We start from the raw sequence: 26,262 nt of genomic DNA on the forward strand, positions 1-26,262 counted from the left end.
CTTAATTAAATGGCAAAATGCAGAACCAAATGGGAGTCAGAAAATCTGGATTGAATCCTGATGTTCTTGGGCAAATCAGTTAACCTCATTAGCTTTGCCTTCTCACATATAAAATGAAGCAAACAGGCCTTATAATCATGGTCTCCAAAGTCACTTTAGTTATTTAAAAACAGATGATTAAGCTTGACTTCAAACTAAAATAAAATCCACTGAAGTGAACTTTAAAAAACTTTGAAACAAAAAATAAAAAAAAAACTCCACTAGTATCTCCACCTTAGCCCATCATCCTGCACAAACTTGCTGTCGTTCTTAATAAAATTTGATATTTTTAAAAGAAATTATGTTGGTAATGTATGGGGTCTAATATTTGTGGATTAAAGAAACTATTTGGTTAATAGAGCTATTAATTTTAAGCTAAAAATAGAGATAAACTACAAACTGATGTTACTCTCTGAAATTAAATTATAAGGCAGTTTCTAAAGTGACTGATAGTACATCAAAATGATATGTTACTATTTTGTACTCTCCAAACTCAAATCTTTTTACCTTGAACTTAACATACCCTTCCATTTAACATTTTTCTCCATATCTTATTCCAAACATCAGACTATTTCTATGTATATGATCTTTCATGGCTATGGGGATAAGATATGTGTGTGTACACATATACTGTATTGGAAATATATTTCATTAAAAATATCTTAAGAACAAAGGTAATTCCTAACTGGTAGTTAAATGAATTTGATTGGCAGGTTTAAGCATACCTAACAAATTGTGTATCTAGAATTAACTATTACTACTTACATATTTTGTTTCCTTAAAACCAAGTTTACCTGTTCATAAAGGACAAAGGTCTTGTCTCTCTCCGATGTAAGAACCTTGACATTACCCTGAATTTCTGCCAAATGTCGCTCATATTTTTCCAGCATGCACTTAAGCTCTTCGCGGTCTCGCGTTGTCCTCAAAAGGTCTACATCACAGGTTGTACCCTACAATTATTATATAAGAAATGTGAAGTTCTTCTTCGACATGATGGCAGTACACAGTCTCTAAGTACTTAAGCAAACATGATGATATAGTAAACGGAAATGATAAACAAGTTTAAAAGTCACCTCTCTTTTAAACAGCTTCATCCCAAATTGCTCCATATTTGTCTGATTAGCTCCCAACCACTACTAATGCTGGGATAAAGAACCAATTTCAATGATCCACTGTCCATCAAATAGACCTATGTATGCCTCCCAACCTCTCTGATACACCAATTCATGTCAATCAACCTGAATTATTTCCAGATGAGGTAAATCAAAGAATAAAAGTCAGTGTTTGACCAACAAACTTAAAATATGTATAACTTTCCAAAACCTACCCGGGAAGATGGGGGTGGGCGTCTTGGACTTTTGGATCTACTTCTGATCATCTTTCTCAAGTTTTGAGCTTCACTCTTGTAGTGATCTCTGTCTGCTTCTAAAGTCTTGATAAAGGAATCAAGTCTGGAAGGAGATGTATTTTGTGTTTTTTCAGCCTCTAAAATTATCTTGCCAGGGAGAAAAAAATTAGGCCATTATTTCAAGCTAAACTACACCATCATTTTCTACACAAAGTTGAACACAAACAGGACCCTTAAAAATAATAACTGTGGTGTTTTAAAAATAAATTTTAACCAAAAGTTCTCTCCCCCTCCATGAGAGAAAGGAGTAACAATGAAACAGCAAGAACCACATTGATCTTACACATGGGAGTACCCTTGTGCACCAAGCAGAGAGGGCTGAGTGTAGAAAACAAACATGTTTTATTTTTCACAAAATCATGAGAATCAAAACATAGGTACAATTTTTCATTGTTTTACTATACTAACAAAAATTTAAATGATTCCTTCACAAATATTTAAGAAAAATGTACTTACAGATCTAAGTCTTTTTATTGTATCTTCCAATACTATTATGTTATTTTGCTGGCAAACGAGTTCAATCTGAAAATCAAGCCAGAAAAAAATTATTTGGATTTTAAATGCTAAAACTGATTTAACTGGAAAAAGAGAATCAAAAAAGTAAGCCACTTAAAAATAAACACATGCAGACAGTGAATTTTTTATAAAAGAAATGATACTCTACCTTTTTATATTTCCCTACCTTTGATGGTAAAAGAACCTAGGATGAAATATAACAGTTTCTTTAAATTATCTAATGTTTTGTATAAGATATTGATTATATTTTACCAAATGATTCCCCACAAATTAGAAAAAATGTTAATACTAATTATAATCCTGAAGATGATAATAGGGAAGAAATAAAAGAATGATTAGGATTTTAAAAGCTTTCCCAAATCACCATAGTCAGAAGGGATTGTCTTTCCCTCTGAACTCTTTTAACAGTTTAGTTCAATCCAACCCACAAAAACTTTTTGTATCATATTTATGACATCAAACACACCCAGTCTCATAGTATAGTTACCCATAGTTATATATTTAGGGTATGACTAAATTGTATGTTCCTAGAGGCCAGTGACTATGTTTTTATGCAAAGCTGAAAAGCTCTTTGCTAACAGTTGGCAAGTTAGTTTGATAATTTTATTTCTCAATTCATAAACTTCTCCTTCATTATTCTAAACTAAAATGTACTATATTTTAAATATATTCTGGAATTATTGCACCTCATTTGTTCTTTTGATCAAAGTACTTTTCTAAGATTTCTCTGGCAGTCAATATTTTTATGAAATATTAAGGGGATGGGTATTATGGTATGAGACATAACTTATGTACAGTTTGAGTAAGCTTATATATGTTATTTGGGTAGACAGTCTTCAATGCTTCAATTTATACTACTATGTAGACACTAAAAAAAATGGATATATATTGAATTGTGTGTAAAGATGTCCATATTAAATTAATACAAAAACTCCACAAAGCCAAAAATTGTATTTAGTATAATACATTCTTGTAAAAAATAAATTTATATGCACATATCCTAGGTGCAGATGAAAGAAAACTAAAAATATATAAACTGAGGAAGATGGATTATGTCAGTTATAGCAAGGTATGATTACAGCAGATGTTATTTTCTATAGGCTGAAATTTCTAATAATAGATATGTATTACTTTACATACAAAAAAACATAATGCTGATTCCACTCTGAAAAACAAATTATAACTGGCCCAGGTGAAAAGATGCTAACCTAGTGTGTTCATTTATTTGACAGTTGTTTAATGAGGACTTACTATGTGCCTGACATCGTATTAAATGCTAGGTCTAGGGGTGAATAAAACAGACAAAAAAACTGTCTTTATGGAGCTGACATTCTAGTTCAAAAGAGAAAAACGAAATATATTAGGCAAAATATATGCCAGATAGAGATTGTGTCATTCAAAAAATATATAATGAGCACTCACATCTGTTGTAGGCACTTGACATACAAAAGAAGTGGACAAAATACATCAAGATTCCTGCCTTTGGGGATCTGATATTCCAGCTGATAGACAATAAAAAATACCTAACAAATAAGTTATATAGTACAATAGAAAAAAAGAGCAGAGTTAAGGATATTAGGGGTGTTTTGAGGAAGAGGTTGGAATTTGAAATAGGGTGACCAGGGAAGTCCATGAAAGGAGCCGTTTGAGCAAAGACTTAAAGGAGGGAGGGAGGCAACCAGGTAAAAATCTGGGAGAACATTTCAGGCAGAAGATACAGCTTATAGCAAAGGTCCTAAGGCCAAAGATGTTTGCTAAATTCCAAGGAATAGTAAGGAGGCTAGTGAGGCTGGAGCAGAGGGAGGGAGGGGTAAGTAGTAGGAAAGGGCTACAGAGAAAAATAAAGCAGTGTGTGTGTGTGGGTGTGCGCGCGCGCGTGTGTGTTTAGGAGGGGGGTTAAAACTTAAATAAGCTTTACCTTTGCCTTCTACATGGTAGGTTCTGAAATATTTTCATTGACTGAACCACATACAAAGGTAACAATAGTGACAGGAGCTACCAGAGAGCCAGTCTAATAATGGCCTCTATGTGAATTAAAAACATAAATTCTATCAAGAAACTAGTACTGGTGAAATTGCAATTCTGCTTCTTCATCTTTCAAAAGGTTGTGTTCAATCATCTGGGAAACACTGTTTTAAGACATGAATGATAAACGACCCAAAATGAGAAGACAAAAAGAGGCATACAGTTGTGCTTTTAAATGTCCACAAATTCTGACACCTCTTCCACCAAAGATGGAGCCTGACTGCCCTCCTCTTAAGTATGGGCTGCACTTAGCGACTCACATCTAATGAAAGGATGTGGTGGTGTATAACGTGTGAGGCTGGATCATAATAGGCATTACAGAGTCCTCCTTGCTGTCTCTCTTGGATCACTGGCTTGCAGACAAGCCAGCTGCCATAAAGAATATATTGAAGAACACCAGGGAAAGGTCCACCAGGCAAGGAGCTGAGGCTTCCTGCCAATAGCCAACAGGCATTTGAGTAAATCATCTTAAAAGCAAATCTTCCAGTACCACTCAAGCAATGACTATGAACCAGAGCTACTCAGCTAAGTAGCAGTTGAAACTGCAAGATATAAATGTTTGTCATTTAAGGCCATTAAGGTTCAGGTAAGTTGTTACACAGCAGTAGATAATATAATACTAAATACTCAAAACATTTTTATGAAATAAAATGGAAGAAGTTACTCTTTAAAAAGCTCACCTTTAAAAAATGACTACAAGTAATTAATCTCCTTTGAGTTAATAAATTTAATACTGTCTTTCTTAATTCCAGGTAAACTAGCAGCAGCTTTAGACTCAGACTCTACCTCCATATATCCAGAGCATAACGTCAAAGAGTATAGAACCCAAACACCCTTTCTCAGCTCTTAAGTTAGAAATTCTCGTTTCAAACCTCCTCCCACAAGTCGGAGAGGAATCTGTCCTGGTAACTGGAAACCTAACAGCACACCCAGTGACGCAAGCAGGACACGCACCGGCGCCCCTACCCCAATGCTGGACATGCATCTTTCTAGTCCCCATTTACCTGTGAGCTTCGCTTACCGAGGTCGGCGACTTCAGGTCAGGGCCTTCTATCAGCCTGCAGGACCTATTTCCATTCTGTCTGCTCTTTTTTTAACTTTCCACTGTTTGCCCTGCACCAGCAATGCTATCTCTACTCTAAGGCTGCTACTCACCTTTTCCCCCGAATAGCTCTCCAATTCTCAGATATACCAAAGGTTTCACCTTATCAGTGGATATCTATTTTCTAGAAACACTATTTTTTGAGCCAGGCAGAGTTACCACCTGTGAATTTAATATTTTCAGTTTTAGGTAAATCCTAGGTCTTTTATTTTAGATATTTTCCATTCCTGAAACTCCCCCTTTGACAGTAGAGGATTCACCCTGACACAGTCCTCACGCACTCTCTAGAATACAGATCCTGACAACCTTTCAAACTGTGACTTCTGTACTGGGCACTCTTCAGGGGGATTTGGCCAACTAGACTTTCCTGAGTCTGAGAAAGACTGCAGTAAATTCTTAATTTTAAGAAAAAACAGAGAAGATATAATAAAACATGAATCCAGTATTCTTTAATTTTATAGCTTGTATAATTAGTCTAAACTCAACTTAGCATTAAAATGTGAATAAAGAATAACTATTCCTAAAGAAAGCAGCAATGCAAACAAGAGTTTATTGAAAAATGTTTAAAATATTCAAGCTGCTTTTCAATGACCTTCAAATACTTTAGGAGCACCCATGACAAGATAAAGAATTCACAAATTAAAAGCCTATCATTCTTATCTACTGAGTAGCTCTCCTAAGAGCCCCTCAAGGCAGCATTTAAGAAGATTGTGTCCTTACAACTTAAATACTTTTTTATTCAGACTTTTCACTTAATTATCCTTTCTAAATAACTGAGGTTACTGCATGTAAACAAACACCATCCTAGAGTTCATTAACTGGGCTCTTATATTTCAAGTTACTGTAACAAATAATACCTTCTATATCTCCCATGTTCTCAGCCTAATCATTTAATTGCTTTATCATCGGCTACCTAGAGTAGCATATATTATGCTACCAAAGTACATTAAAAGGGTGTTTACGAAGTAACATGTAACAACAATAAGCTTTGGAAACTACATCACAGACACTGTTTACTAATTGGGTGACTAACAAAATCAAGTCAAGTAAGCACATTCACATGATATTTAAAAATTCAAGAGGTTGCTTTTTGGCTTTCAAATCTACTCTGTGATTTGCTTATAAACTATCAGGCAGCAATGAGAAACAAAACTGTCTTCATTTTATAATAGTGTTGAAATTCCCAGTTTCTAAATTTCATGGCAGAGTACTAAAACTCAATCAAGAAAGATGTTATCAAAATGTCAAAAGCTACGGCAATTAAAATAATGTGGTAGTGGCACAGAAAAAAGCAAATGAATCAATGAACCCAAACAGTCCAGAACTGTTGTCCACGCAGTAGCTGCTAAAATGGCTCTTCAAATCAGTGACTAAAGAAAGGACTAGTCGACCCTACCTCATACTAGAACAAAAAAAATTCCAAAGGATTTTAACTTTAAAAAAAAATTATTTAAAAGTATTAAAAGAAAAGTAGAAAATGTTCTTGTAGTTCTTGAGGTGAGAAGGCCTTCTTAAACAAGAATCAAAATGAGGCAAAGTACAGAGAATTTTCAGGGCAGTGAAACTATTCTTTTTGATAGTATAATTGTGGATAAATGTCATTTTACATCTGTCCAAACCCACAGAATGGGCAACACCAAGAGTGAACCTAATGTAAAATATGGACTCTGGGTAAAAATCATGTGTCAACATAGGTTTGATAGGGGCACTTATAATGTCCAAAGACTGAACACCTGAATTAATCTGAAATATAATTATATTACTTGTAAACATATATACTTATGTAAGCAGGAATTTAAGTTCTTTTTTCTTAGACTTCTTTCTCCTAGGCCTTTGCACCCTACACTCTCCTTGATCCTGGACTGAAGCAATTAAGGAGGTGGCGCAGCTGTGAACAATGGGTTAAGATATCACCTTATCATCAAGACATCGCCAGGCCACCCAGATCAAAGGAGTGCAGATCTCACCTTATGGAGATACCCCCAGGTGCCAGGACTGCACATAGCTGCATTGCATTCCCAGCCCCAGTTTGCCTCATTAGCCCTATCCCTCAGGCCACTCCTTAAGACAGGTTTTGGAAGCTTGTAGGCTCCCTGTCTTCTTGGTTGGCCCGCCTTCTCAATAAACGCCTTAGATGATTCAACCCTGCCTCCATTGAATTGGATTCAGCGACTGGTGGCCCCAAGCCCCACCCGGCTTTGTACCACTCTGGTGGGGGATGTTGATGATGGGGAAGGCTATGCAGGTGTGGGGGCAGGGAGTATATGGGAAATCTCTGTACCTTCTGCTTAGTTTTGCTATGAATTTAAAACTGCTCTAAAAAGTAAAGTCTACTCAAATTTTAAAAGGGGGGAGGGAACCTCAAAAAATAAAACAATCAAAATATTGACAACTATGACTACAAAGAAACTTTGGTTAAAAAACTTTTTCTAAAGTGTGAAGTATACTGTGGGTGTGAATACAGACAGGAGAAAGGAATGGGGTACATGTATCTTACTGGCAGTTACCTGTGCAGAGAGGAGAATTAGGGAGGAGGAGAAGTGTTTGGCACAGAACATTATCATTGCTTGAAGCTTTCACCATTACTACATCTCACTTGGGAAATTTTCTTAACAAAAGTTTTTAAAAGAAATAAAATGTAAGATACAATATAATTTTATCCATAGAACGAACATTTAAATATAATGTCAAATCTAAAAAACTTTCAAATGATATAAATAAGAATGTCATTTTTTCCATTGCATTTAATAATTACATGATGTTTAAAGTAGAATTAAAGTTTTGATCAGTAGTCAGATGTCAACTAGTATTATTGTGGTCATTTCACACACTATTTTATATATATATACACACACACACACACATATGTATATAAAATCATTATGTTGCACACCTGAAACTAATATGTCAATTATACATCATTTAAAAAAAAATCCTATCATGAGTAAATCTAATACCTTTGCTTCTTCAAGTTCCTTGTCGGCGGTATCCACCACAAAATTTTTCTGTTTTTCCAGTTGCTCTGCTAGTTGGTCAATTTTAATCAGTTCCTTACAAAGATGCTCATTGTGGCTGGTTAAACTGTCTATTTGACCGCTTACCACTTCCTTATTGTTCAAGAGTTTCCTAACATATTCTTCCAAGGCATGATTTGTCTGTTTGAGGTCTTCAATCTGTTACAATTAGAAAGAAAATAATCACATTAAAATATTTCCTTAGCTTCCCTCCAGGAACAATGAGGTGGCTGGAATCAGAAAGGTGGGTTTGCTTCCATGGCAAGGAGACTTAACTATGTGTCCTTTTTGACTTTCTGAATTTTGTGCCATGTGAATAGTTTCCCTATCTGAAAAATTATACCAAATAAAAATCTAAAGGTTTAGAGTTATATCTTTCAAGACAATTTACAGTTTAATAAAAAAAGAATTTAATTACTATTGATTTTTAACCATACTATTAGAAAAATTGCCAAATATTTCTATCTGCAGAAAGAAACAACAATCTTAAAATTATTTAATTTTAATAATCAGTATCATCAATTAGGCATTCTATAACTAAAGTTCCTTTTATTGTTATCAAAGTATGTTAGCTCTTTAGAAAAGCCCTTTTGAACAAACACATCAATAACTGCTTGACTAAGCTAAATACCAAATCATCAAGCATTTTCTGACTAATGTCGAGCTTTCCTTCCCAGCCCACTATCAAACTATCAAGGGACCAAGAAAAGGGCTTTTCAATCACAAAGGTATCCAAATGCCTTTAAAGGGGAAAATATATATATTTGACACATTGAACAATGATTATATGTCAGGAACTATGTTAAATTCTAAAGATTCAAAGCCAGGTGAGGTACCTGCCCTCAGAGGATTTATTGTTTACTTGAGAAAATACAAATACAATATGTTAAGTGCCATAAAGGACATAGCTATGAGATATAGTGGCACAAAGATCCTTTCCCATAGTATTTGACTCTCATTGCGTATTTAACAAACATTTATTGAGCACCTATTATAGTCAAGACACAGTTTCAGTACCCTCTGGGATATGTAAAAAGACAAAAGAAAAAAGTCTCAGTCTTCAAGGAGCATCTAAAATTGCTAAATACCTCATTTAATTGTTTTCTTAGTTCTAACAGTATTCTTGCCCTGACCTTGCCCTTTTCAAATAACTATATAGTTCTTTCCAATCCATCAGAATCAACAGTTTTCTTTAAAAACATAAACTTTATCTATAACTTGTCACTATATAAAAAATATCCTAAAGGCTATGAGTTATATTTATACTACAATGACACTGATTGTACCCAATACATACCCAGAAGCACCATAAAAGCCATTATTTTAATTCAACTCTCCCTTTGGCATTTTGTAAGGCACACACTAACTTGTCAGATTTAGAGGTAAAGAGTTTAAATTATCAAATCCAGGAAACAAGAAAAATTTGAAGAATAAATAAAAAAAGGGAAACTGCAAATGCATGTATTTTCTTAGCTGAGTCCTTTATCACATGGGCCTGAAATTTTAGCAATACCTCCTACTCTCCTCTCTTTTGGCCTTTTCCCACATACAGCTAAAAATTCATTGAAAATGAAAATTTGAGGTAACGCCTATAATCTGGGGTGTTTCGTCTCACTGAGAATGAATAAAATGAAAGAATGCCATTTGTGATCCCAGCCCTTCTGACCTGTCTGGCCTAACTAGCCACCATCCCCAACACAGACCTAAGGTTCGGACACACTGCAGAACACAGTCTCACTAAAGTCATTTAAAAACCTGAATTGGGGAAGTTATTGAAAATGTTACATGCTGTCACTGAACCCCTTTTTATGAGAATCCTCAAGGAAATCTTTTTGTTCTTTGGATATTTCAGGAAAACATGTAGTTCTTCTAGATAGATACCAAGCTTGTTCCTACCCCATGGACTGTGAATTATTTACGTAAAATTTCCTTTTTGCCTTTGCCTCTAGGACTTTTAAGGCCAATCTGCAGCCCACTTTTGTCCACTGCTACAGAAGTCTGTGCAGTAACTGTCTGCTATTCTCATCCTATGCTTTCACCAAGTTTATTTTCCCCTATTCTTATTATCTAAGCTATTTTCATTACCAGAATTTTTTAAACTATAGGATGTGGGGTAAACAAACAGATAAACTTCTATTTATCTGTTCTTATGTCTATTCTTCTTTGTTCATGACTTCTAGAGCGCCACATTTCTGAGCAACTAGAGCACACTAAAAATGCTTGCTGACCTTTCACTGCACCAGGAAAGATTAAGTGCTTCTAAAGCATTTAATTTAGTTTTATCTTAGAATTTTATAAGATATATTATAATCATTTTTTACTTTCCTGTCCCTTCCACTAAATTACAAGCAACTTTAAATGGATTGTATCTCTAATTTTTCAACATAACTCATTTTTGTATCATTATATATTTAGCACATAACAAGTTATTGTTAAATAAAAAAATAAATTATAAATAAATGCATGAATACTCCCCTAACCTCTGACACCAAGCTCTACACTCATACATTTCCAAGGTATAAACACTTTGGAAGAGGCAGTTTAGAGTAGTAGAAAGGATGTGGGCTTTGGACTAAGGCAGGTAGATGTAAATCTGGCTGCAGTCCTTTACCAGTGACTTAACTCAGGCAATTTACCATATGTTCTTGATCCTAAGAGGTGCATATTGACTTCAGAAAAAATAAAGAGAAGACTCTTGAGTCTCATTTGTTAAGTGAAGAGAGTATCTACAACTCGCAGGGTTGCATGTAAAGAGGTATTAAAGTTCAAGTAAAATTTCTGGCAGGTAAGAGGTACCCAAAAAGCAGCTTTTCAAAAAAACTCAAACAAAAAAGCCCTTTTATTTTAAAATAACAGAAGAGTCACAGGACGTTGCAAACATAGTACAGAGAGGTCTCATTGCCCTTGACTCCATTTCCCTCAATGGTTACATCTTAATCACAGGACTATAGCAAACCCAGAGACTTCACATTGCTATATAGTGTATTGTTCTATATGATTTTATCTCGTGTATAGTGTTTTAACTACTACCTCAACAAGATCAGAACAATTCCATCACCACAAAGATTGCCCTTTATAGTTACATCCTCTCTCTCCCCATCTTTAACTGTCTTTTTTTGTGGGGGGCATGAAATAGGATTTATTAGTGGGTGTGCGTAAGGAGGGGTCAGCCTGAGGCTCTCATGAGTGAAGGGCCACTAGTTGTCCAGGGGGCCATGATTATGGATGTATTTGATCCCACAGTCATCTGGGACGAGCCACTTTTCAGCCCCCATACCTTCAAATGCATCTGCATTAAACTTAGTAAAAGCCCCACTTCTTGGAGATGTGGCTCTTCTGGCGGCCAGGGAACTTGAACCTGGCCCTGTGTAGGGCCTCATTCACATGCTCCTTGTTCTGCAGCTTGGTGCGGATGGACATGATGACTTGGCCAACATGGACCCTGGCCACTGTGCCCTGGAGCTTTCCAAAAGCACCCATATAGGTTGGGAACAGCATGAGGTCAGACGTGAGTGTCCACTGGAAAGGGCTGTCTCAAGGTCCCTTGGGACAACCCATACAAGCAACAGGCTGCATAGAGTACTGAGGGTGCTGCTGTTTGCAGCCACTGCACACTGTGCTCCCAGGGGGAAAAGAGCAGGGTCTTAATTGTAGGCCATCCTTAACTCTTAGCAACCACTAATCTCTATAATTTTGTCATTTTGATAACATTATATAGATAAATCATGTGATACAGATCACACTATGTGATATTTTGATATTGGCTTTTTCCCTCAGCTCAATGCTCTTGAGGTCTATCCAAGTTGACAACTTGGATCAACAGTTCATTCCTTTTTATTGCTGATTAATATTTCATAATATGTATTATCACAGTTTGCTTACTCATTTACAGATTAAGGGAAATTTTAGTTATTTCTAGCTTTGGGCTATAACAAATAAAGCTGCTATGAACAACTGTATACAGATTCTTGAATGGACATATATTTCCATGCTGGATTATATGGTAAATGTATGTTTACTTTAATAAGAACTAAATTATTTTTCCAGAGTCGCTGTACCATTTCTCATTCCCACTGGAAATGTATGAATGATTCAGTTTCTCCTCATCTTTACCAGCATTTGGTATTGTCACTATTTTTAATTTTAGCTGTTCTTATAGGTGTACATTATTTCAGCATGGTCTTAATTTGCATTTCCCTGATGTTTACAATGGATAAACATCTTTTTATGTGTTTGTCAACCATATATACTTCTGTGAAATATCTCTTCATGTCCTTTGCTTATGCTCTAATTGGATTATTTGCTTCTTACTGCTGAGTTTTGATGAATTTTTCATGTGTTCTAAATATGAGTTGTAACATCTTTTAATTTTATTAATATGCTCTTTCATAGAGCAAAAGACTTAAATTTTATAAAATTGAAATTATTTTTTTTCTTTTATGAATGATGCTTTTGGTGCCATTTCTAAGAACTCTTCACCAAGTCCAAGGTCCTGAATATTTTCTCCTGTTACCTCTACTTACTTTTATATTTTACATTTAACTCTATAATCCATTTTGAGTTGATTTTGATATATGGTATGAGGTTTAGAACTAGGCTTATTTTCTTCCCCTAAAAGATATCCAATTGCTCCAGTAGCATTTGTTGAAAAGACTGTCTTTCCTCACCAAACTGCATTTGTACCTCTATCAAAAATGATTTGGCTGTACTTGTGTAGGCTATTTCTGGATTCTCTATGCTGTATTATTGATGTATGTGCCTATACTCTAGCAATACCATAGTCTTTATCAGTACAGCTACATATCAAGTTTTGGAATCAAGTAGAATGACTATTCTTTTTTAAATTTTTAAATTTTAATTTTAAAATTTATCGTTATTGTTGAAAGTATTACAGATGTCCCTTCCCCCCCCCCTTTGGTCCCCTCCACCCTGCATCCATCCCACCCCCAGGCTTTCGCTGCACTATTGATCCTTTTTCAAATAGTTTTTGCCTGAATTTTGATGGACGTTGCATTAAACCTGTTGCATTTTGATTTGGGCAGAATTGACAACTTTCCTATGTTGAGGCTTCCAATCCATGAACATATGTATTTTTGCTGAAGTCACTAATTAGTTCTGGTTTTTGTATTGTATATTTTATGAGACTTTCTAAGTAGAAGATCATGTTATCTACAAACGGGGACAGTTTTACTTCATTTCAGGTCTGTGTGCCTTTCGAACTTTCAACTTGGCTACATGCAGAAAGGGGATTTCTTGTAGACTGCATAAAGTTAGGTCATGATTTTTACTCCACTCTATCAGTTTGCATCTTTTAATTGGGTATAGACTATATGTATTTAATGTAATTACTTTTGTTATAACTCAAGTGTGACCTTTTTTTGTTCACTGTTTTGTTTTTCTTGCCTTTCTGTGGATTACTTGAACATTTTTAAATTTTAATTCCATTTTGAATTACCTGTGGTATTTTTGAGTATATCTTTTTGTATGGCATTTAAAAAAGATTTTTAGAGGGGGGGGAGAGGAGAGAGAGAGAGAAACATCGATGTGAGAGCAGAACATTGATCAACTGCCTCTGCACACCCCCTACTGGGGATGGAGTCCACAAGAGGGGTATGAGCCCTGATGGGGAATCAAACCAACAACCTTTTGATGCACAGGATGATACCCAACCAACTGAGCCACACCAGCCAAAGCTGTATAGCATTTTAATGGTTGGTCTAGATTAGGGGTGGGGAAACTTTTTTCTGCCAAAGACCATTTGGATATTCATAACATCATTCACAGGTTATACAAAATATTACCTTAAGAATTAGCTATGAAAAAAGCTCCTCGATTTATTGAATCTCGAGTGCCACCTGTGGTTGCCTTGGCGGGGCCAGACCAAACGATTGCATCGGCCATACAAAGCAGGCTGGCTGGCTGTTCCCCATGCCTGCCCTAGATGTTACGTTATAAACTAACAACTTATCACAGCCTACATTTTACCAGTTCAAGTGAACGGCAGAAACCTTACTGTCCGTTATGTACCATTTTCCTCCTCTATTAATAACTGTCTTAAACATATCCTCTACATGCATCAAGAAAACAAGAAGGAAAAAAGAAAATCTATTGCATTTACTCATATTTATGCTCTAAATGATGTTCTTCCTTTCTTTCTATTCTTTCAAGATTCCTTCTTTTATCACTTTCTTCCTAGTTAGAGGAATTCCTTTTGCTATCCTTTGCTGGCAACCAATTCTTTTAGTTTTCTTCATCTGAGAATGTCTGGATTTTCCCTTCATACAGCATCCTGGGTTGACTGTTCTTTTCTCCAGCACTTGAAAAATGTGCCACTTCCTTCTGACCCCCATTTTTCCAGAACTGCTGTAATTTTAGTTGATGTTCCCCTCTAGGTAATGAATTCTCTGGTATATTTCAGGATTTTAAAAAAATTATCTTTATTGTTGAAAGTATTACATATGTCCCTTTTTTCCCCCATTGATCCCTTCCACTCCACATCCACCCCACTCTCAGGCCTTCCCCATACCAACGTCTGTGTCCATGAGTTATGCTTATAAACATGTAAGTTCTTTGATTAATCTCTCCCCACTCACCCACCAACCCATCCCCACCCTCCATCTGAGATACCTCAGCCTATTCCATGTTTCTATGTCTCTGGATCTATTTTTTTCGTCAGTTTATTTTGTTTATTATGTTCCACATATAAGTGAGATCATGTGGTACTTGTCTTTCTCTGACTGGCTTATTTCGCTTAGCATAATACTCTCCAGGTCCCTCCATGCTGTCCCAAAGGATAAGTGATCCTTCTTTTTTACAGCTGCATAGTATTCCACGGTGTAAATGTAGCAGTTTTATCCACTCATTCCTCTAGAATTTTTTTTGTAAATTTAGGTGCTCCTATATTGGGTGTACATGTTTATCAGGGTTATATGCTCTTGTTGGATCCATCCCTTTAGAATTACATAGTGACCTTTATTGTCTCTCATTATGGTCTTCATTTTGAAGTTTATTTTGTCTAATATGAGTATTGCTACCCCAGCTTTTTTTTTCATTCCCATTTGCATTGAAAATTTTTTTCCATCCCTTCACTCTCATCCTGTGTGAGTCTTTTGAGGTATGTCTCTTGAAGACAGCATATATTTGGGTCATGTTTTCTTATCCATTCAGCCATGCAATGTCTTTTTATTTAATCCATTTACATTTAAGGTTATTACTGATAGGTCCTTATTTATTGCCATTTTAATTCTTTATGCCTATGTTTCTCTCTCTGTTTCTTCTTATTATTACAGCAGTCCCTTTAACATTTCCTGCAATGCTGGTTTGGTGGTGATAAACTCCTTTAGCTTTTTTTTTTGCCTGGAAAGCTCTTTATTTTGCCATCTATCTTGAATGATAGTCTTGCTGATAGCATAGTCTTGGTTTCAGATCCTTGCTTTGCATTACCTTGAATACTTCATGCCATTCCCTTCTGGCCTGTAAAGTTTCTGATGAGAAGTCAGCTGACAGTCTTATGGGAGCTCCTTTGTAGGTAAGAAATTGCTTTTCTCTTGCTGCCTTTAAGATTCTTTGTCTTGAATTTTTGGCATTTTCATTATGATGTGTCTGGGTGTGGGCCTCTTTGGATTCTTGCTTGGGACTCTCTGTGCCTCCTGAACTTGTGTGACTTTTTCCTTGACCAGGTTAGGGAAGTTTTCTGCCATTATTTCTTCAAAGCCTCTATCCCTGCTTACTTTCCACCTCTTCTGGCACACCCATAATGCAAATATTGTTTCATGTTGTCCCACAGCTCCCTTAAATTGTCATCCTGTTTTTAAATGTTTTTTTCTTTTTGAATCTGATTTTTTCTGCTGTCTTCTAATTTGCTGATCTGAGCCTCAGCTTCCTCTAATCTGCTTTTTATTCCTTCCAATGTATTCTTTATTTCTGTTATGCCATTCTTAATTTTCTTCATAGTTTCCATATCCTTTTTCATGCTGTTGGGCATCTTTACAATCAGTATTCTGAATTCTATATCTGAGAGATTGCTTATCTCCATTTCATTTAGCTCTTTTTCTGGAGACTTGTCTTGTTCTTTCATTTGGGGCATGTTTTTTGGTCTCCCCATTTTGACTGTCTGGGTTTCTTGCTATGTATTAGATCTGCTAGGACTCTCACTTTTTGGAGGGTCTCTGGTACAGGCCAATTGTCAGATGCAGTTTGTGACTGGCCCTGAGTATCCTGTTTGAAGCTATCAACAACCCTCGGCTTGAGGTCTCCTCTGCTGGGGCTGGGTGTGTTTGGACAGGACCAAGGTGCACACCACAGTCTGCTTTCCAAGGCCCAGGTCCAGAAGCAGATCAGGCAAAGACTCAGAGCACTCTGAGCTCTGCCTCTGCCTGCAGGCTGATTAATCTGATTCTCTTAATGAGCCTCAGGCTGTAGAAATTCCACAGGGTGGGGTAGCTGGTTATCAGTCTCTTAAGGAGCCTAAGGCTGTAGAAACTCCTCTGGGTAGGGCAAAAGGTTTCCTAGCAGGGTGGGGCAATTGCTTCCTCCCCCCTCCCAGGCAAAAGCTGCAAAATGTCTGCCTGAGAAAGAGGTAGTCTGCAGTATGGGGGAATGACTTGGCACAGGAATTCAGACGGGTGCCTTCTGATCTGCCTCCAGAGCCCACAACCCTAGATTCTCCTCACCCAGCTCCAGTCCAATCTGCCCTTCCTCTACTGGAGCCCAAGGTGAGTGGCTACACACAACTTTGTACTTTGACTCTTTAAGAGGGTGCTTGTAGTTCTAGTCTCTGTCCCTGGCAGACAGAATCCCTGCTGCTTTTCACAGCCAGTTGTTATGTGGGCACCCTTCTCAGCTCTGGTGCTCTTGGCTGGGAAGCCCAGCTTGTGGTTTAGACCTCAGAGTCCTCAGTGGGAAAGCCCCACAGCTGATATATCATCCCTCAGCTGAGCCCTCTTGTGCCTCTGCACTTCCTACCAGTCTCTATGCTGTCTCTGCTTTAGGTCTTTGGTTTTAAGGGTGCTCTCTAGCAAGTCTTCAGTTGCAGTTTATTATTCAGGATGGTTTTAGTTGTAATTCCAGTTTAGTCCTGGGAGACCATCAGTAGACCTTCTACTCAGTCCGCTGCCATCTTTAATCTGAGGAATTTTTTTTGTCTTTAGTTTTCACAAGTTTAAATATAAAGTGCCTAGGCATGGATTTCTTTGGGAGACTCCTTTAATGTCTTGTCTTTTACCAAATTTGGGGAATATTTAGCCATTATTCCTTCAAATACTTTTTCAGCCTCACTCTTTCCTTCCTCTTTAACTGGGACTACAATTATCCAAATATTGTATCTTTTGTTACAGTTCCTCCTGTTCTAAACCTCCATTGATTTTTTTCCAATCTATTTTTTCTCTCTTTAGGTAATTTCTATTTATCTGTTCTCACGTTCACTGATTCATTCCTCTCTCCTGTGTATTTTGTTGTTTGAGAACACTGAGTTTTTCACTTCAGCTACTGTTATTTAACAATTTTTGTGGTAAAATATACCATAAAATTTACCATTATAACTATTTTGTGTACAATTCAGTGGCATTAAAAATACTCATAATGTTGTGCAACCTTTCCATATCCATTTTCAGAACTTTTCCATTATGCCAAACAGAAACTCTGTACCCATTAAACAAAACCTATGAATTTTCCTATTCTAGGTACATACAATATTTGTCCTTCTGTGCATGCCTTATTTCACTTAGCATAATGTTTTCAAGGCTCATCCATGTTGTATCATTGTATCAGAATTTTATTCTTTAAGGCTGAGTAATATTCCATTGCATGTACATACCACAGTTTACCCATCCATGTGTTGATGAACATCTGGGTTTCTAACTTTTTGCTATTGGAAATAATGCTGCTATGAACACTGGTGTACGAATATCTCTTTGAGGGCCAGCTTTTAATATTTTGGGGATATACTTAGGAGTGGAATATCTGGGAACATACTGTAATTCTGTATTTAGCTTTTTGAGGAGCTGCTAAACTTTTTTCAACATGGCTGCACCATTTTTACTTTCCCACTAGCAACATACTGGGCTCCAGTTTCTCCACATGCTCACCAATACTGGTTATATTCTGTTGGGTTTTTTTTATAATATCCATCCTAATGGGTGTAAAGTGATATCTCATTGGGGTTTTAATTTCCATTACTTTAATGGTTGGTGATCTTTTCATGTCCTATTAGCCATCTGTATCTTCTTTGGAGAAATGTCTATTCAAGTCCTTCACCCATTTTTGAACTGGGTTTGTGATTGTTGTTAAGTTGTAGTAGTTCTCTATATTCTGGATATTAATGCCTTATCTGATACAAAATTTAGAAACATTTCCTTCTGTGCATTTTTAATAATCTTTATTTCTTAGAGCAGTTTTAGGTTTATAGAAAAATTGGTCAGGAATTAGAGAGATTTCTGACATCCTTTTGTTTTGCCACCCCCAAAACCCCTTCATTTTACCCTCTTACATCTTGTAATGGTGTAGTACATTTGTTATAATTGATGAACCAACACTGATACATTATTATTAACTAAAGTCGATAGTTTACATTAGGGTTCATTCTTTGGGCTGTAGATTCTATGGGTTCTGACAAATGTATAATGACCTGTAACCATCATTATTGTATCATACAGAAAAGTTTCACTGCCCTAAATATCACCTGTGCTCCATTCACCACTCCCTCCTTCCAAATCACTGGCAAGCAGTGATCTTTCTAAGGTCTCTATGTTTTGTCTTTTCCAGAAGGTGATATAGCTGAAATGAGAGTATATAACCTTTTCAGATTGCTTTTTTTGCACCTAGCAATATGCTTTCAAGGTTCCTTTATGTCTTTTTGTGGCTGGATAACTCATTTCCTTTTACAATTCCATTCTTCAGATGCACCACAGTTCATTTATCCATTTACTTATTGAAGAACAATTTGGTTGCTTCCAAAATTTCCATTTGGTTCTTCTTTGTATCTCTTTATGTCTTTTTTTTTTTTTTTTTTGGCTGAGGTTCTCTATTTTCTTTTGTATGTCTCAGGAATTCACAAAATTGCTTGCTGAAGCACTTCTAAGATGGCTGATTTAAAATCCTTGTCAGATAATTATAGTATCTAATTCATCTCTGTGTTGGTATATCTTGTCTTTTCTCATTAAAATTTAGATCTTCCTGATTTGGGGGCTGAGGAGTCTTTTTTTATTATTATTGAAACCTGGTGTTTTAGTGGGTTTCCTGTGACACTGCTCCAGCTAGAAAAGAGGGACACTGCCTTTTTCCTGCTAGGTGGGATGGAAGTCCAGTTTCTACCTAAGGCTTCCATGGACACCTGGAGAAGGTGATGCTCCTTGTTGCTGCTAGGCAGGGATGGAAGTTCAAGCTCCTCACTAGGACTGCTGATAACACAACAGCTACGAAAAACAAAGGTGCCTCATTACTGCTCTCTCCTGTCCTCCACAGCCTCTGTAGGTGAGTGGACTTGTTAATGCTGGGTCATGGTAAAAGCCCTAACTCTGCACTGTCTCCTCTGACAACTCCAGCAAGGAGGAAAGGGGGCACCTCATACTACCAGGTGGGGGTAGATGTACAGGCTCCCCATGTGGTTTACACACACACTACGGGGTTGGGAACTTCCCTTACTGACTGCTTTGTGGGCAGAAAAGTCTTGGTTCCCAACTCAGCCATCCTCTCTGATACCACCTTGTCAGGATGGAGAACTTGGTGGGGGATCACGGAGAGAGTACGAGGTGCACATGGGGCTTCTTGTTATAGCCTGGCAAGGGTAGAAGTCTAGGCTCTTTACTTAGCCTTTGCTGGCAGGAACAGGGCTATAGTTTTTTCCACTCTGTTGTCTAAAAGTAGTCTGCCTTGCTAGGCTGTCCTTTCCTAGTCCATTGGCTAGAGATAGATGGCTTTTCTGAGACCTTTTATTTGGTCTGCACCCATTGTTGTTTCTGAGGGCAAGTTTTTCCAGTACCTGTCTGAAATATATGGAGCAAAAAGAAAATCTAGGAACTCACTAATGTGTCACTCATTGTATGATAGGGTCCCTAGTCAGTTTTTTTTCTTCCCACCTTTCAGTGTTCCATTTGTTTTATACATAATGTTCGGGGGGTTTAGCTGTACTTAGTAGGGGGAATAGGGGAAATCAGTCTACTTCTTCCTAGAAGAGGCGATTTCTATTAATAGCTACACCACAGATCAGGCACCAGAAGAGAAGCAATACTGAACTTGGAGGTCAGAGAACGGGTTCAAATCCTAGCTAACTTGGGAGTTCAGAGAAATCCTAGCTCTGTCACTCATTAGGCCAGTATCACAATTCTTTAACCTCTTGGAACTTCAGTTTCCATGTCTGTAAAACAGAAGTAGCAACAGTTTCGCAAGGTTGGGATGAAGTAAGATTATGTACTTGAAAGTACCTAATACAACACTTAGTTTGCACTCACTGACTCTGAATCTATGTGTATCAAAATGGTTAAGATAAAAATGAAATTATTGTAGACCCATAAAATAAAAACCATAAAACCAGCACTGAATTAATTTTATTCTTCATCTCATTTTAAAATAGGCCCCAGCCAAAACTAATTGAGAGAAGTAAATATGTATGTAAATTAAATGTAACCTGTAATTTCAGTGCAGAGATGAATTTATCTTGAGTTCTCACTTCTTGTTCTAGCTGGAGAGTATTCTGATATTTTCCAGCTTCAGAAACTGGAGCCCCTAGACCAAAATTATCTTCTTTGGTGGTAACCTAGTGGAAAGAATGGGAATAATACCAGAACATTCCATTTAAAACAGTTTTGTGATTTTTCACAACAGTCAATAAATTTTGGAAATTAACAACCTTCTTAGATACATTTTCAGTTGGTTTTAACCTTGTTATACCAGCAAAGAGGATTTCACCAAGCTTTAATTTCTAAACATTTTATATTATAAAACTTTTTCTGTGTTTTCCAAATATAACTACAATATTGAACATGCTTTTCAAAAAATACACGCCCCATCTTATCCCCTTGGTAATCACTGTAGTAAGGAAATATTGGGTGGCAGATAATTAAGTAGTCTCCCTCTAGGCCTGTGTTTTCCAAAAAGTTTTGCTACCCATATCACCAAGGGCTGACTTCCCTAATATATAAATAATTTCTATAAATAAAAAAGGAAAAGAAATACCCTAGTAGAAAAACTGGCAAAGAATATGGATATTTCACATACATGGCTTATAAATAGATTTAAAGATATTCAATCTCTTCAGTTATAGGGATACAGAGTGAAGCAGCAGTGGATACCACTTTTTATCTTTGTCACAATGGCAAAGATAAAATAGTTGGATATATGACATAGATTGTTATACATCACTGTGGCGCTGTAAACTGACACAATGTTTATGGAGAACAATTAAATCCAGCAACATTACAAATGTACATGGCTTCTGTACAAAGAATTCCATTTCCAGGATTTCTTTCTAGGATTTCTTCCCGTTTGTACATGTGCAAAAATAAGATATTTCACTTTAACATACTACACATACTAATCCATATTGTGCTTTTTCATGTGACAATTCTTCTTAGAAATTGTGTAATTGAGGAAAATAATTGGTTCTTTCCCTGACTCCAGGCTGCCTTTATGTTAAGAAGAGAGAACTGCTACAAGCACCATAGGTTTCTCCTGGTAACACTGCTGTTCTCCAAAATCTAGTGCTCGGGAAAGTACAGGATCAGGATCCCCCAGTCGCTGACTCTGAGTCACACCCTGTCTGATCATGCACTGAGCAGTGTGATAGACTTATCTCTTTTCCCTTTCCCTAAACAAGACCCAAGTCTGGGTTTCTGCTCTTCATTCCACTACTTGCTGCCCCTCTTGGAACTTAGCATTAGATCCCACAGAGTATTTCTAATGATGAATCATTTAGGCCCTTATGGGGTGGGCTGAAATCCTAACTACTACTCCTTCACAGCTTCTGTGGAAAAATATGTTCCTCAATATAAACATTTGACTTAGAATAAGAGAATCAAATGACTCCTCACCATGCTATTTTTCAATTTTTAGTGAATATATGAATCACTTGGGAATCTTGTGAAAATGCAGATTTTAATTCACAACAGGCCTGAAATACTGCATTTCCTAAAAGCTGCTCAGTGATCTTTATTTGTCTAGTAGAGAAACTAGACCCATAGAGAGTCCCATGAAATGAGCACTGAATTATTATTTATTCCTCATCTTCTTATTTTAAATGGGCCCCAGCCAAAATTAATTCAGGGAAATTAAAGTCTAAACCTGCCTAGCATTCAGAGTTCTTCATAATCTGGCCCCTTCCCAGTCTCCAAATGTATCTCCTACTTGACCCTTCCAAGTATCCCTCCATTAAAGACAAACTATTCCACCCATTCTTTTTTTTTTTTTAAAAAAATATATCTTTATTGATTTCAGAGAGAGGAAAGGAGAATGAGAGAGAGATAGAAACACCAAAGATGAGAGAGTCATTGATCGGCTGCCTAGCCCACAACCCGGGCATGTGCCCTGACCAGGAATCGAACCTCGATTGCCTGGATCCTAGATTGACGCTCAACCGCTGAGCCAAGCCCGGCCGGGCCCAACCATTCTTTATACATTCAGAAACATGTTATCTTTTATACATAAGCCTTCCCCTCACCCTCTTCTCCATTTAACTAAAGACACTTCTAAGGTTCGGCTTGAATTACATATTCTCTAGGAGGTTCTCTCCATCTTCTCCATTGAATAGTGATCACTACTTCTTTGAGACTTTTGTATATATTAGTAACAGAACAGATTATGTAGCTATTTGGTTTTCCTGGACATATATCTTCCACACACAGTCATTAAAATGTTAAGAACAAGCTATGTCCTAGAGCTCTCTGTACTGCCCCAAACGGCAGAGTTGTCTGTATAATAGGAAGGTGTCATAAAAATTTGTGGAGGTGATAAAGAAGCAGTATACACTAAAATAAATAAAACTGAATTTTCCTTCTTCTCTTTGGTAAACTCAATCAAGTAGGGATTCTATAAAATTACCTCAGAGAATAATCTAGAATTAGGAGGAGGAAGCGGCCCAGAGATGACCTGACAATTGTGAGCAATCATATTAGAGCTGCTACTTTCCTTGCACTAGTTTTGGAGGCAGTAAAGAGGGAGAGAAATCAATGTATCTGAAATGCTCATGCCTAGCCTGCCACCTGAATATCTTCCATATTCCCATGATCTCTAAGTGGAACTAGGAATGGAACGTGTGCTCCTGTACAGATCCCAGAGAATGCAAGTAAAAGTACTGTGTGAGCAGCAAACTGTTACCATGAACGTCCAAGCTAGAATCACAATCATTCTCAACTGGGAAGTAACACAACACAGCAGTTAAGGGAACCCTCCTTAGCGTCAGACTGCTCATGTTCACCATGCTAGTTCTGCCGATTCTCAGCTGCATGACTATAGGCAAGTTACTTCTGTGGCCAAGGTTTCACCCATAAAATAGGAATGATAACAGTACATGCTTCAAAGAGCTGTTGTGAGGATTCATACACATAAAGCACTCAGAAAAGTGCCTGGCTAAAAAAACTGCTATATACATTACTATTAACAATTACTATTATTACTAATTCCTCTCACTGACTCAACTTATCTAATTGGCCATCAAGTCCTACTGGTCTTTTCACTTAAATCTCTCTCAAATACATTTCTTTCATCCCTACCACAGTTCCAGTTCATACTATCAGACTGTAACGGTCACATTTACTCAATTCTCAAATTTATAAATAGCTAGAATAATGATGAACCAATATTAGATTCTGGGGATAGAAAGATGGAAAACAAATAAAAAGCTATAATTTCAACCTTAATGAATCTAGGGAAGTCCAGAACAAATAAATCAGAAATTAGAGTACAGCAGGATTAGTGCACATCAGAGGAATGAATGCACATGGATGCTAAGGGGATAGAGAGACAAGGACTACAAATGAGTATTTCTGAGTTCTACTTCCCTCCAAAGGACTCAGAATGTATTTTCCATGTCCCCAAAAAGCAATGAACATACCCTATTGGAGCACATAACACATTATGTTGTTTATTGGATGTCACAGCCACTGCAACTTTAACACGTGCAAAGACCTCTAATTCTCCCACCTGCAGTCTGCTCTCAACCCCACCTCCTCTATGTTCCTTCCCAGTCTTTCCCATGTCAAATGGCACTATCATTCAGGCAGTGCCCAAGGTCAAACAACTGAGGAGTCCTCTTTGTTTCCTCTTTCCCTGACCCCCATCAAATCCATCAACAAGGCCTGCTGGTTCTAACTCCGGATCTACCCACTTGTCTCCATTTTTATTACCACCTCCATGGTTCAAGTCACCATCATCTCCCACATGGGTTACTGCAACAGTTTCCTAACTGGTCTTTCTGCTTCTACTGTCGCTCCCTACAACTATTTTCCAAACTGAAATCAAAACAGTCACTTTAAAACAATGAGATCCTGCTCAAAAAGACTCCAATGGTTTCCCACTGCAATCAGAATAAAATCCATACATTTTAAAGTTCTATGTAATTTGGCCCCTGCTTTTGCTTCCCTAAAGACCCAGCACTCTCTTCTTTGTTCCCCCACCAGCTTGGTTATCCTCCTGTTCCTCTACTGTACCAACATCATTCCATTTTAAGGCCCAGCCCATGGCTGGCTCCATCTGACCCTCCACTCAGCTCTTTGGCTGAAATGTCAGAGGGTCTTCCCTGACCTCTTACCTAAAGCAGCCTTTCTCTCAGTCACTCTCTTACTAGGTTATTTACACTTACACTATTTGAAATTACATCATTTATTTCTTCACTAGTTTATTCCCCCTACTGGAAGGTAAGCTCCAAGAGATCTAGACTCTATCGGGTCACTGCTATATTTCTAATGCCTAGAAAGGTGCACAGCACAAAACTGGTACTCAATAAAATATTTTCAATATAATCAACTTTGATGACTGGAGCAAAGCAGTTTTAATGGTAGAAAAGGGGTTGAAGTAAGTTTGATGAGGCCTAATAAATGAACTAGTAGTAAGGAAAAGGAAATAGAAAATGTACATTTCTTTTAGGAAGCACGATTGTGAGAAGACAGGTAGAGTGAAAGTTAGAAGACAACCAAGGTTGTTGAAGGGTCGTTACAAAAGAAGAAAAACTTGTTTCTTAATTCTCTTTACATCAAGGAAAGCTTTCAGAATTAAACAAAAGCCCTGGGTCCGTCCTAAATGCAAACACATACAAAACTTTACAATTTCAGGGGTTCAAGAACTCCCTAAGTTCTTGTGCTCCAGGTTAAAAAGCCCTACAGGGTAAACACAATAAAGATTCTAAGACATGGGTTAATGCTAACTAATGGAGAAAGGCCACTGGGCTAACAAGAGGAAATCCAGGTACAAGCTGTGCATTGTCCTAGGAGGCAAGAAAGAGAAAAGCAAGGTCAGGCGAAGATTAACATAAGGGGTAGAAATCTGAAGAAGCTCCTGCCTGGTAGACCTTTGCCTTTTCAGTGAAAGATGAGGTAAGATCTTGTGCTAAAAAGTATCATCAGTGTTGAGCAAAGTATCAGGTATATAATATGTCCTCAACAAATGTCCACTGAATATTTTTACAGAATACTGGAATATTTTATATGGGATTCTGAATTCTAGTTCCGCAAAAGGTCAACTTGTTTTCTTTTTATAAAACTGTCCCCAAATGTTTAGACTGATAGACATTTTGAAGTAGGAAGGAAGAGTAGCCTCACTAACAGAAAGATACAGAGAACCAGACAAAATTTTATGAATAATTTTGAGATAGGTATTTTGTATTTATAATAAAATCAGTGAATAAATGTTTTGGGAATTCACTTCAATCAGAATAGTAAAGCCACAATGTATAACCTTTCTTATGAAAAAGAAATAACCTTTCCTAGTGATTCCATTCAAACCCAAAGCCCTCCCTCACTTCTCTTCAAATCAGATTATACTGTAAAGAAACAGCTTGTGTTTTAAAAGTGAATAAATAAATGGCCTTAGGAGAGGTACCACTTATTAAGACCTCTTGGAAACACAAGGGGTTAAATAGTTGTTTTCAAGAGCCTTTTCTGAACTTAAATATTTAATAATATATAAATTGGTATTAGTAGTATAACTAAGACATGGAACTGCCTTACTAACTA

At 37.0% G+C, this 26,262-nt stretch overlaps 1 protein-coding gene and 1 non-coding gene across 2 annotated transcripts in view; both read right to left on the minus strand.

The window, feature by feature from the left end:
* The window catches only part of TSGA10 (testis specific 10), a 79,901-nt gene extending 59,048 nt beyond the window's left edge, over positions 1–20,853 (minus strand). The window contains exons 1-5 of the mRNA XM_087823715.1: positions 20,727–20,853; positions 8,048–8,263; positions 1,904–1,969; positions 1,367–1,534; positions 834–989 (exon numbers count right to left, since the gene is read on the minus strand). Coding sequence (XP_087679841.1) covers positions 834–989; positions 1,367–1,417 — 207 coding nt within the window. The 5' untranslated portion in view covers positions 1,418–1,534; positions 1,904–1,969; positions 8,048–8,263; positions 20,727–20,853. The remainder of the gene's footprint in view (positions 1–833; positions 990–1,366; positions 1,535–1,903; positions 1,970–8,047; positions 8,264–20,726) is intronic.
* LOC148091703 (small nucleolar RNA SNORA70) lies at positions 11,632–11,758 on the minus strand. The gene has a single exon (XR_015715616.1). It is a non-coding gene; the product is annotated as a small nucleolar RNA SNORA70 (small nucleolar RNA).
* Positions 20,854–26,262: the final 5,409 nt, after the last annotated feature.

This window comes from Miniopterus natalensis, chromosome 13, assembly GCF_054644295.1.
Source record: "Miniopterus natalensis isolate mMinNat1 chromosome 13, mMinNat1.hap1, whole genome shotgun sequence".
Lineage (NCBI taxonomy): Eukaryota > Metazoa > Chordata > Mammalia > Chiroptera > Miniopteridae > Miniopterus > Miniopterus natalensis.